A 13,128-nucleotide genomic window follows, 5' to 3' on the forward strand; every position below is an offset into this window, starting at 1 on the left:
AGGAGAAAAGAGAGATAAAAGGAACAGCATTAAGGTCAGGGTTATAACAAGGCTAGATGGTTGCACAAGCAACACAGCTAGGGCAGAAAAAAAAAATCCAACATCAGAGTTTCCAGAAGATTTGCTATACTTCAAGTAAACTTGGAGAAAAAGAAGCAATGGAAGCAACTTTTGAGTTCAAAAGATGAAGCAGATGGGTTTTTCCTAATTTTAAACTTCATTTTATAAAACAGCAGAGGGTTAAGAGAAACACAGATGTAAGAGTTCCATAATCCTGTGGCTTGGGACAGGTTGTTGAAATCCCACCTTCCCCAGCCCTCTCTGCCCTGTTTGCCATAGAGGTTACTGCCTCTCACTACATCCAACTGGGCCAACCAGAGCTTCTCATTTAATATTTTTATTGATGGTTTAGATGAGGGGATTGAGTCCATCATCAGCAAATTTGCAGATGACACTAAGCTGGGGGGGAGTGTGGATCAGCTGGGAAGCAGGAGGGCTCTGCAGAGGGACCTGGACAGACTGGAGAGTTGGGCTGATTCCAATGGGATGAGGTTCAACACAACAACCCCATGGGGAGCTCCAGGCTGGGCACAGAGTGGCAGAAAGGGACCTGGGAGTCTGGATTGACAGGAAGCTGAACATGAACCAACAGTGTGCCCAGGTGGCCAAGAAAGCCAATGGCATCCTGGGCTGGATCAGGAACAGCGTGGCCAGCAGGTCCAGGGAAGGGATTCTGCCCCTGTGCTCAGCTCTGGTGAGGCCACAGCTTGAGTCCTGTGTCCAGTTCTGGGCCCCTCAGCTCAGGAAGGAGATTGAGGTGCTGGAGCAGGTCCAGAGAAGAGCAAGGAGGCTGTGAAGGGATCCAGCACAAGTCCTGTGAGGAAGGGCTGAGGGAGCTGGGGGTGTTCAGCCTGGAGAAGAGGAGGCTCAGGGGAGACCTCATCACTCTCTACAACTCCCTGAAAGGAGGTTGGAGCCAGGGGGGGGTTGGTCTCTTCTCCCAGGCAGCTCTCAGTAAGACAAGAGGGCAGGGTCTCAAGTTGTGCCAGGGGAGATTTAGATTGGATATTAGGAAGAAATTCTTTCCAGAGAGCGTGATCAGACATTGGAATGGGCTGCCCAGGGAAGTAGTGGATTCTCCGTGTCTGGAGATATTTCAAAAGAGCCTGGATGTGGCACTCAGTGCCATGGGCTGGGAACCGCAGCGGGAGTGGATCAAGGGTTGGACTTGATGATCTCTGAGGTCCCTTCCAACCCAGTCGATTCTATGATTCTATGATTCTATGATCCAACCTCATCAAATCCATGATGGATTTGCAAATGGTCTCTGGTTTGTTTAGCTAACAAGCTCCAAGCAGCTGAGCTTTTAAATTGTGCATGTCCAGACCCACTGCCCTGTTCCAGCGAGGCACAAGAAGAAGTGCACCAGCCCCTCTCTTGGCCTTGCTGGATCTGGAGAAAAATGTCTGTGACCAGCTCCAGGTTTTGGTTTGATGAGGCAATAAAACAGCTTTAGGAGTCTGAATAGCTCAAAAATCCCTTGGCTGTGTGACGCAAAACAGTCCTGATCCAGACCTGCTGTGCTGTTGCAGATTTATTAAAGTTTGATGGGTTAACTCAGTATCCACAGACCCATTGTCAGCAGTAGTAATTTTTTATGAGGTAAAAATCTACTTTTCATAAACCCAGAGAGCAATTTTCTCTCACAGAGAAGAGAGTGCAAAAGAGCAAAATGAGAGACCTCAGGAAAGAAAAAAATTCCTTTTCATTCTAAATAGAGGATAACTTGAAATTAGTATTTATGATAAAATAATTTCAATAAATCTTAGTAACTGCAGTAGCAAGGACTATACCAATGCAGGATTAATCCTTAGAATCTGCATCACGTAACTAAGAATTTTGCAGCTCAGGTAACACCATGTTCCCCTTCAAAACTGCCAGATTCCCATGGGCTGTATAAAGCCTACCTGCCACAACCTGAGGCCCCAGAGCCTGAGAATCTGAATGCCTGGAAGTAAAGTGTGAAATGGACCTGAGAAGTTGGTGACATCTGGTGAAAAAAAAAAAAAAAAAAAGAGGCCTCTGATCTTTCTGGCAATGGATCATGATCACAACACGATGGACAAGCAACAGGAAGATGCAAGTCTTCCAAAAGGCAAAACGTGGCAGGAATGAAAAGGAAAAAAAATTTAAAAAGAGAAATATATATTACAACAATCCACAAGGGACATATTTTAAGGTGTTTCAAAAGAAGAAGAAAAGAAGAAACTGAAGGCATGTCAGAAAGGCTCACATTTTGAAGAATTAGATACCTTCTGCAAGATTTTACTACAAGGAACTCCTCTCTGTCAAGGCCAGGTCACCTTCCCACCTCTTGTAGATGACTTTTCTAGCCTTTCTTTATTGTTTAGCTTCATCATGAATGGCCTGGACTGAAGGGGCACCTAAAGCAAGTTTACAGAGGTACAAAGCAGGGAGAAGTGGTTGACAGATGACTGGGGACTGGGCATGTAGGAAACTCTTGGAAGTTCAACAGAAGGAAATTCTGAGTCCTGCACCTGCAGAGGAATAATCTCTGGCACCAGTCCATGCTGGAGGCTGAGTGGCTCCAAAGCAGCTCTGAGAAGAAGGATTTTGGGGTTCAAGAGAATTTTATGAATGTGTACAGCCATTTGATGTGAGGGAATGAAAAGCAAGCCAGCTACTTCTCAGTAGCATGCACTGACAGAACAAAAGGCAACAAATTAAGAAACCACAAAATTTGATCTGAACACAAGAGGAAATTATTTTTTTTAACTGGAAGAGTGGTAAAATACTGAAACAGTTTGCCCTGAGAAGTTGTGCAGTCTTCATATGTGGAGTTATTAAAAAATCATCAGGACATGGTCAGAGGCAAACAGCTGTAGCTGACTTGAGCCAGGGCAGGAATGGACGAGGTGGTTTTGAGAGGTTCCTTAAAACTTCATCCATTTTGTGATTATTTCACTACAAGAAAAGGTGTCAGCTCTGGTTTCCACACCACAAATAACAATTGTTTCATTTCTCTTAGACATTTATAAAGTATCAGATTTGTGACATCTGTTCTTGCATCACAGGAAGACAAAACTCATACTACCTATCTCACAAGCATTTTGTCCAGCTCCCTGGGCTTTTACAGTGCCTAAGAAAAGAAAATTTCAGTTGGAATAGAACAGAATTTGGTATCAAGAAAGGTATTTTGATCTATAGTTGCTGAAAAGCATCTCTACCAGTTGGCTTTTAATTCAAAACTATCCAAATCTGGTGGATATCATTCCTTTTCTATTTTTTTTTTTCCCCTTTGTTTTGTTTCTGGAGTTTTTATAAGTAAGTAAGGTCACAATGGCCTCTCAGTCACTGCTCCTTTTCCAACCAGAAAGAGAGTGGCAAAGCTTCCTAGTAAAGGGTGCTTGTGACTGCCAGCATCTATCTTGAACCCAGCTGATGTAGGAGTAAGGAGAATGTAAGGAAGAGGACTTGTGCTACCTGATTTAGAAGACTGATGCAATGAATCCATCCTGGTTTTTATCAGGGAGAGCTTCTGAGAAGTATTTGGTGAAGAAGAGTTTTCTTCATGTGATCCAGAACAGGGAACAACCACTGTAAGAAAACAGAAAGAACAGGGGAAGAGTTTGATGTTTCTGTATAAAATTATTTATGAATATATAAGCATATATTCAACAAATCCCTGTGGTATTACACCCACCTTCATTACTGTGTGCTGGTGTGGTTTTGTCTTGATAACATTTCAAAATAGACCTACCACTTCCCAGAAAGATAACTACAAAAATTTACTTCTTAACAAGTTCTTCATTATTCTTTATCCACTCCCATTTTTACCAGTACATAAAGAGACACTGTACAATCAAATTTACCAAATCATAGAATCATAGAATCATAGAATTGGCTGGGTTGGAAAGGACCTCAGAGATCATCGAGTCCAACCCTTTTACCACCGTTGCAGTTTCTAGACTATGGCACTGAGTGCCACATCCAGTCTCTTTTTAAATAACTCCAGACACGGAGAATCCACTACTTCCCTGGGCAGCCCATTCCAATGTCAGATCACACTCTCCGTAAAGAAATTCTTTCTAATATCTAGCCTAAATTTCCCCTGGCACAACTTGAGACCGTGCCCTCTTGTCTTGTTGAAAGTCGTCTGGCAGAAGAGACCAACGTCCACCTGGCTCCAACCTCCTTTCAGGGAGTTGTAGACAGCGATGAGGTCTCTCCCCTGAGCCTCCTCTTCTCCAGGCTGAACAGCCCCAGCTCTCTCAGCCTCTCCTCATAGGGTCTGTGCTCGAGTCCCTTCACCAGCCTGGTTGCCCTCCTTTGGACCTGCTCCAGGACCTCGATATCCTTCCTGAACTGGGGGGCCCAGAACTGGACACAGTACTTGAGGTGTGGCCTCACCAGGGCTGAGTATAGGGGCAAAAGTATCATTCTTTGTAGTACTTCTGACAATCAATTATTCAGTACTTTCTGACTATTCTTTGGAACAACTTATACCAGGAATGGCTTTTTTAATTTATTTAAAACTGTGCATGTGAAAACACACAAATCCCAAACTAAGCATGGAGTAATATTTATTTAAGGTTTTCCCTGGGGTTTTCTCAAAATCATAAAAGAATTGACAAAAAACAAGCATTAATTTTCCAAAGGTCTTCAGAGTTCAAAGGCACAGGGATGAAAAATGAATTGATTTGAAGCCTCAGCTATGTGACTCATGAATTCAGAAATATGAAGAACATGAAGTCACATCAAAGGAGCCATGAACCCTGTTCATATGAATTGCAGTTGAAACAGTGTATATGTGCCATTGATAACAGCTAGGATAGTCTCAACAGAACTAATTTGAACAGTACTATTATGAAAATTTACAAAAGTATCTAGAAAAAGAAGAAAAAAAAACCCATCACACCAAGCCTTGAGCATATATGTGTTCATTTTTTTCAAACTTGCCACTGCTTTTAGCCTTTCAGCAGTATCTGGCCTGCTTTTAAACTGCTCCAACAATTTTCGTTTTAATACAATATGCATCACACAGTGATTAAATTGCTGTGAACTCTTTCAGGGCATAAAAGACAGCAATCAATCTTCATAGGGCTCCAAAGAAAGGAGAACTGGAGAACAGACCAGCAACCAGCATCCTGCTGCAGCAGACAGATGTCGTACAGGCGACAGACCAACTATCAGATATTTTTTTTTCCTGCCCCTGTGTTCAAGCGTGCAGATATTTGTGTCTGAAAATCTGATCCCACGCTGTCTGTAAGACACTGAAACGGGTCCACTAAGTAAGGAATCTCCAATAATGGGATGAAATCCTCAAAAAGAAAGAGAATCCTTGTTCAGCCAGACTTGTGTTTCTTGGCTTGATTGATGATGAGGGAATCTCTTCATGTGTCAAAAATATTCAAGCTGAAACTCAATCACATATTGCAAACAAGTCTATTTCACCATTTAAAGTAAATTCTGCTGTGGAAAGAGAACAAGGTCTTTTGACAACTTGAGCTTGCCCCTTCTAACTTAAGTTCTGTGTCTGCTGTGATGCTCCATAGTTTTATACCCAGTGATCTTTGTTAAGTGCTCTGGAGCTTCAGAATTTACATCCCTCAGGGCTTTCTATAAAGTCTGTGCCACCCACTCATCTCTTCACATTCATACAGTTTGGAAGTAGCCTGAATATCATGGGACACACAAAACATTGTAGAATCATGGCAAAAGCTCTGCTAGAGACATCCCTCCTGATAAAACTAAAAATATTTTACTTGCATCCCCCACATCCTCTCAATTACAGAGACACCTTAGGGATTTTCCTCTTCCTTCTCATTAGCAAACACAAGTCCAAGTGTCAGACTATCATGAACAGAGGCATAAGCTACTTGAAACATTAATTTACTACTTTAGTGTGAAAAAAACAACCACAGGTGATGCCTGAGACAAAGAGGGTACAAAAGTTTTTTCACTATTAAGTGGCTATGAAGTTTGATGGTCTGGATATTAAAACTGAACTCCTGCATTGTCACAAAGACCACTGCATGAAGTTTGATCTGCTAATGACTTTATCCACTGCGCAGACTGTCAGCAAAATTTTATTTAATTTTGGCAAAAAGCCATGAGGATTCATTCAAATGCCTGGTAACAATCTTTTCCACCTACTCCCCTTGGCAGATCCACTTCCTGAACTGAGACTTTCCAATTAAGTTCACTGAGAGACGAAATATACTTGGACTCTATGCCCAGGGACAGGTAATACATTTTTTAATTTGCCCCCATTCATTTACACTTGAGTTCAACCTACACTCTTACTTTACATCTCAACTATTTTTCTCTCTCACTCATTCATCCTCTTTGAACTGAAAATCTAGCACCCAGAGTCAAAATAAGAAACCTTTTACCTTCATTTGAAGCTGGGAACACCAGAGATGCTTTCAATAACCCTACTTCATATCCTCCTATACATACTTGTATACAAGTGCTGTATGGCATGAATTTCAGCATTAAATAAATAATAAAAACTCTCATCAACTACATGATTTATCTGTCTTGATCAGCAAAAGGCAATTATTTAAGTAAGAAGATTAAAAAAAATTAAGAAAAAGGAGATCAATGATTTTAAGCTAAGTCTGCCATTAAGGAACATAGAATGATCAGAAAGAAACAGTACAAGTAACAATAATCAACTATCACAGCAAAAATATGGGATCTTTTAACACATAAATTCAGAGCATAAATTCACAGCATAAATTCATTGCTTTTGCTGTGGTCAAACACAGCAGAAGCCTCCAGCATTCAGAATGTAATTCCATTCTTATGGAATTCACTAACTTCCAGAAAAAAAAGTATTCAGACACCTGCAGGGCTGAGATTTTTCCTGCAACTTGATGTTCCTTAGCACAAGCAAAAAAAAATTACAGAAAATACTTATAGAACTCATGATAGAAAATCAATTCCAGTTCCGCCAAGCCATCTTCCTGCCATAGAAGAATTTGGTTTATAGCATTTTCTAGTGTTTGTCACCATCTAATATCAAAATAGCCATTTCTCACTGCTTCTCTGAGGAAATAAACTAATATACAAACAGATCAGATTGTCAGGAATAGAACAAATAGGAATACAAATAGAAAACTCTTTGTTTACTCCCTGTCCTAGTATTTTTCAGTCACTCCTAAAATTTCACTTTCAGCTCAATAAATAATCCTTCTGTTTCATGAGTACTGACAGCTTTAAGTTGTTAACCTTTCACCTTGAAAATGTCACTGTGATCTCCTGGTGTTTGCTGTTAAATTCTTATATTCTTTGCTCAGGAGATGTGGTCCCTTGCTTACTTCATTCCTCTTTTTTTGTACTCTGTCCAGATAGATTGCAGGTAACTGCCAGAAATGGGAGTAACATGGCAAAATGCAGTTTTGCCAGATTTTAATATATAAGGTTATACTTGAGGATCTTAGAGATCCTAAAGTTTTCAGGGTACTTTCTGAAAGGCAGATATCAGCAGACACTAATGCCATGGCAAAAAGGCCATTCTGTTCTCTCCTGAGATGTCCCTTTTTATCCATTCAACAACCTTATCAGTCATTTTGGCCAAAATAAATCCCCTTAGTTGATCATCCACCATGACATCAAGTCTCTCTCTGGCATATTTCCCTCCAGAACAGGTATTCCCACACTGCAGATCTTTATAGTTTCCCTTTGAGATGCCTGGGTTTATTCCATTGGTGAGCTGGATTCTGCCTTATTTTTTCCTATCTTTATGTTGTCAGCAGATCATTAGTACACTTTTTATGCTGTTTTCATATAGCCCAGAATTTGCCCTGACAGGAAACTTTCAGGAAGAGTTAATCAACAATTCCTACTTACAGTTTTATTCTACATCTTCATGTGACATAGTGATTGGTACCTGCCCAGGCATCCACAAAAGTAAATATCAAGACCTATCAATTTAAGTATCTTTCTGAAGTCAGACTCTCCTACATCCACATCATGACTTGGCAAACTTGTAAACTCATTTAAAAATGACATTACAACAAAAAGTCTTTAGAATGACATGTATTTATAAACCCTTTCCTAGTTCTTTGACCCTATATTAAGTATTCTGACTTTTTTACTCAGATGGATGTTAAGGGAGCAATCTTTATATTACCAAGTAGTTTTATTCACCTGAGTAGGTTGTATATCAGCACAACTAATTAAATGCAGCCATCCAGCATATTCCATTTATCCTTTTTTAAATACTAGTGCAACATTAGCTTTCTTCCACTTCTCTTCTGTAGAACATTTCTTCTGTATCCCAACACTTACTGAAAAAAAATCAACACAGATAATCTTTTAAAGCTGCTGTTCAATTATTTCAAAAATTCTTGACATGAGCTGTCTTGACAAGTTGTTTTAAATACAAGCTATTTTAATAACTGTGGGTTTTTTACATCTTTGGTTTGTTATGAAAACTATTTTATTATTTCTATGTGAGAGCAAAGCATCAATTGTTTTTTTGTTCTTAGAGAAGAAATATTTATTGAACTCTCTTTTTGTTTTTTTTATTGACAAACCTACCACACACAGCTGTGACAGATTCATACCACTGACAATATTTTTGTTGCTGCTAATGCACTCCAAAACCTTCCTTATACTTCCTAACTCTGCTGCTGGTGTCTTATTAATTTATTTTTCTTTCTTCACCTATTGATAAACTTTTGACATTTTAGTTTTCTTTTACTGCAATTAATGTATTCCTCCTTCCTTCCCCCCCCCCCCTTTTTTTTTTTCTTCATATCAGCATAACCTCCCCTTCCAGCTATGGGCTTGTGGCTTTCCAGCCATCTACACAAACAACCAGTTATCTGCATTTTCCTGTCCTGTCCTTTCTTTCATTCTAGTTAGTGCCTGAGAGTGTAGCTCTTCTGGAAGTACCAAGATACAGCATTTCAGATGTGACGTAGGCTCTAAAGTCCATTTATTTGAATATCTAGGCTGGAGTACATATCAGATACTTCAGACTTAATTATGTTTCAGAGAAGTGTGTATTTAAGCAACAACCATTTCCACTTGTATAACATCTGGATTCAGTTCTAAGCTCAGTTCTTACCTCAATTCTTTATTTGCTGAGAATAAGTCTAAGACAATATCCTCCTATGTGACAGGATTTGCCTTCAGATATTGTCATCCACTCAATATTTGCAATTATGCTTTCATGCTGACAGAATAAAACCTCCAATATGCCACTTGTATGGAAGGCTTCAAACACACACACAAGCTTTTTTTCTCCCCAACAGGCTAGTTGGGATTTCATCCTGGTCTCAGGATGGATTCAGCAATCTATAGCAGTTCTCAGCAAGCTCATCTATATTTATTGTAGGTATTAATTGATCTTTTTGCCTTCAAGATCATTTGTTTCAATAACTGGGGTAAGAGAAAAAGTCATTTTTGCCCTGTGATGCTGTTCACAGCCTATGTCTGCCCTTTGATAATCATCACAGGAATCTTTCCTCCCAGCCAGAGAAATTCCAGCTCATCAGGATTTTGGTAACTCCATTTTATTGGCCAGCCTTATCATGTTTGCAATTTAAGAACTCCTCTTTCAGTCCTTGGTGCCTTGATGAATTTATTCTCAACACCTTGACCTCCAGCTAAACAAGATTTTATTCCTCACTTTTTTATAGTTTCTCTAGGTTGCTAATTCATCATCTGAACATGTTTGACCTACCCAGTCTAGAAGGTTGCTTCCCCTACACTGAGATGGATATTTAGTCAAACCTTACAGCTGCTTTGCTCCAGAAAATATAGATGTGAATTTCATAGACCCAAGTCTTATACAACATAGCCACTTCCAGATTTTTTTTTTTAAGAAAAACCAACTAACTTTCTGTAGTATTTTATGTGCAGAACATGAATGGCATCTAAGAACACACCTTGTATATCCCTCTTCTTTGGCACCATTAGAAGATTTCTAAAGGCTATTTACATTCTGCAAAACTAAAACTGTGCTAGTATGGATTATCCTTGGTAGGTTCTTATTTATTTACTTGTTGCAATCCTACCTGATGTCCCATCCTCAAGAGACAGAATGCCACCTCCTTACCCACCTGCTGACTTCTGACAAGGACCTTCCTCAAAAGGGTGGTAAGTGGGTCAGTCTGAAGAATTTTCACAACCAGGCACTGAGCAACTCCCTGTTTTAATATTCATTTGGATTGCCAGAGATCATCTGCAGTTTCCATGCCAGCTGTATAGAATTCCTATAGTGCTCCTTCCCTCTGCTCACATCATGCCTGCTTCCTGCCTGCCCCTAATTACACAAAATGATGTTTTATCTCTCATTTTCTTGCTTTCTCTATCTGGTCACTCAGTGGCCAATTCCTTTCCCTGATAGTGATGATGTTTCCTAGATCATGTTGTCCAACCACTCTATCTTTTCCAATACTTTGCAGACTTTGCCCTGATTCTTACAAGCCTCAAATCTTTGTTTCTAATCCAGAAGTACTGGATTCTTTAAGCTACAGTACTAAATACAATGCACTGCAACTTTCCAGAACTGTTGCAGCTTTTAAACAGAACTCACCCAGAAAAAGTTTTGCCCATGCCATTTACATTTTCCTCATAAAACTCACCTACTTGACAAGATGAAAGATGGAATTTTTGGATCCTCCTTTTGATACTACTTCCCCAACCTGGCATACTGCCATTGAATAGGAACTTGCTAGTTATAATTTCTTATTCAATTCCAGTGCACATGCAGACCTGCTGAAATGGATAGGAATGACTATTTTAAGTACAGGTGAGAAATTGCATGCCAAAACCTCTTCTTGATACCCCAAAAAAGGACTCTTTGAGATGCACTGCTAAGGGGAGCTCCATTCTGCTCTCCTTCCTTTCTCTCCTCTGTTCAGTTTGGGGTAATTGCTGTCTGAAATTATATTTTCTTCATTTCTGCTATCTGGGTACAGACATGATACTGACATCTAACACAGGTTGTACACATGCTGCTTCTTAATAAAAAATTTGTCCAAATGAGATAAAGCTTCACCAGAAATCAACTTCTGTTCTTCTGGGTAAAATTTAATTGGTCTGAGCTCCAGTCTTGAATCTGAAAGTTGCCTCTTCCTGGGGAGATGGCAGGTAAAAAACATATTTGCTGTTTATATCAGATTTGTGTTGGACAAGGAAAAATTCCAAATCCTGAATTCTTTATCTGGTACCTTTTCTTACTTTGCTTCTCCATATACATTAATAGAGAAAGAAATGGTTACAACAAGTTGAGAAATTGAGAAAAGCTATGTTTTTCTCATAGTGAATATGGATCTTCTTGGGTTCATAAAAACTGGGCAAAACAGAGGTAGAAAAAAGAAAGGGAAAAAAACATATCACAAGCATTCAATCAAAAATTCAATGAATCAAAATGAAAAAATTAATTTTTCCCCTTTTTTCCCCTTTTCAAATCCTAAAACACTTTCACATTTTTCTGCAATAACATTTTTATTCTTAAGGAAAACTGCCCCATCTCATGGTTAAACTTTTCAGGTTAACCTTTGAATATTTTCAATCTATTTTAGGGTCAGGTCAAACAAATGGTTACATTGTCAGACACAGAAGGAAGGGGAGAGGAAGGATGAAAGTCTTCAAACTGGTTTTTCATTAGAGGAAAAGAGATGTGAAACTGCACCCTAAGATGCCCATTTTAAAACAAAATATCAAAAAAACCACCATGGAAGCATAGCCTGGATGGAGTGGCTTAGAGTAGATGTGTAACTCCCAGAAGAATAAAACTAAAGGAGCTTGTACAACTCAAAATGAAAGGTTTCAAGCAGCAAGAAAAAAACAAGAAGAAATGAAAAATCAAGAATCATAGAATCATAGAACTGGCCTGGGTTGGAAGGGACTCAAGATCATCAAGTCAACCCTTGATCACTCCCGCTGCGGTTCCCCAGCCCATGGCACTGAGTGCCACATCCAGGCCTCTTTTGAAATATCTCCAGACACGGAGAATCCACTACTTCCCTGGGCAGCCCATTCCAATGTCTGACCACCTCTCTGGAAAGAATTTCTTCCTAATCTCCAACCTAAACCTCCCCTGGCACAACTTGAGACCGTGCCCTCTTGTCTTGCTGAGAGTTGCCTGGGAAAAGAGCCCAAACCCCCCTGGCTCCAACCTCCTTTCAGGGAGTTGTAGAGAGTGATGAGGTCTCCCCTGAGCCTCCTCTTCTCCAGACTGAACACCCCCAGCTCCCTCAGCCTCTCCTTATAGTCCCTTCACCAGCCCAGTTGCCCTCCTTTGGACCTGCTCCAGCACCTCAATCTCCTTCCTGAGCTGAGGGGCCAGAACTGGACACAGGACTCAAGCTGTGGCCTCACCAGGGCTGAGCATAGGGGCAGAATCCCTTCCCTGGACCTGCTGGCCATGCTGTTCCTGATCCAGGCCAGGATGCCATTGGCCTTCTTGGCTACCTGGGCACACTGCTGGCTCATGTTCAGCTTCCTGTCAATCCAGACTCCCAGGTCCCTTTCTGTCTATCTGCTCTCAGGCACTCTGTTCCCAGCCTGCAGCTTTGAGAGGTACGTTGGGAATAAAAGGACAAACAAGGAAAATGGAGGCCCTCTCCTGAAGGAAATGTCAGGCGTAACTCCACAGGATGTTAGAATGCTGAGGTTCTCCAGGACTTCTTTGCCTCAGTCTCTTCTGGGAAGTGCTCATTGCCTCATTGCAGAGGCCACAGCAGGGGCAAGCAGGGCCTGGGACAACCAAGGAGCCCCCAGTAGGGGAGAAGAAAGAGGTTGTGATCATCTAAAGATCCTACAGGTGCACAAGTTTATGGGACCTCACGGGGTCCACGCATGGGTCCTGAGGAGCCAGCAGACACAGTTGCTGAGCCTTTGTCCTTCCTATTTGAGAGGTGATGGCTGTCTGGTGAGGTTCCCACTGTTTGGAAAAAAGGTACCTGTCATAGTTGGAGTGAAAAAACAAGAATAAATGAAAAAACATGATGGAAAACAGGATGGAAAAAATTTTTGTATTCCAAGTAACAGCTTGTGCTGTTTGTGCATAAATTTAGAGGAAGATCCCTAACTGGTTTCTGACTTCAGAAAGCACTCAGTGCAGGGGTTTTCAGCTGCAGC

General features: G+C 40.6%; 1 protein-coding gene across 1 annotated transcript in view; it reads right to left on the reverse strand.

Moving 5' to 3' along the window:
• Positions 1-13,128, reverse strand: part of LTK (leukocyte receptor tyrosine kinase) — an 88,925-nt gene that overhangs the window by 49,322 nt on the left and 26,475 nt on the right. Inside the window, exon 2 of the mRNA XM_030451821.1 lies at positions 3,505-3,618. Within this exon, the coding sequence (XP_030307681.1) occupies positions 3,505-3,618 (114 nt within the window). The remainder of the gene's footprint in view (positions 1-3,504; positions 3,619-13,128) is intronic.

Source organism: Calypte anna, chromosome 5A (assembly GCF_003957555.1).
Source record: "Calypte anna isolate BGI_N300 chromosome 5A, bCalAnn1_v1.p, whole genome shotgun sequence".
Taxonomy (NCBI): Eukaryota; Metazoa; Chordata; class Aves; order Apodiformes; family Trochilidae; genus Calypte; species Calypte anna.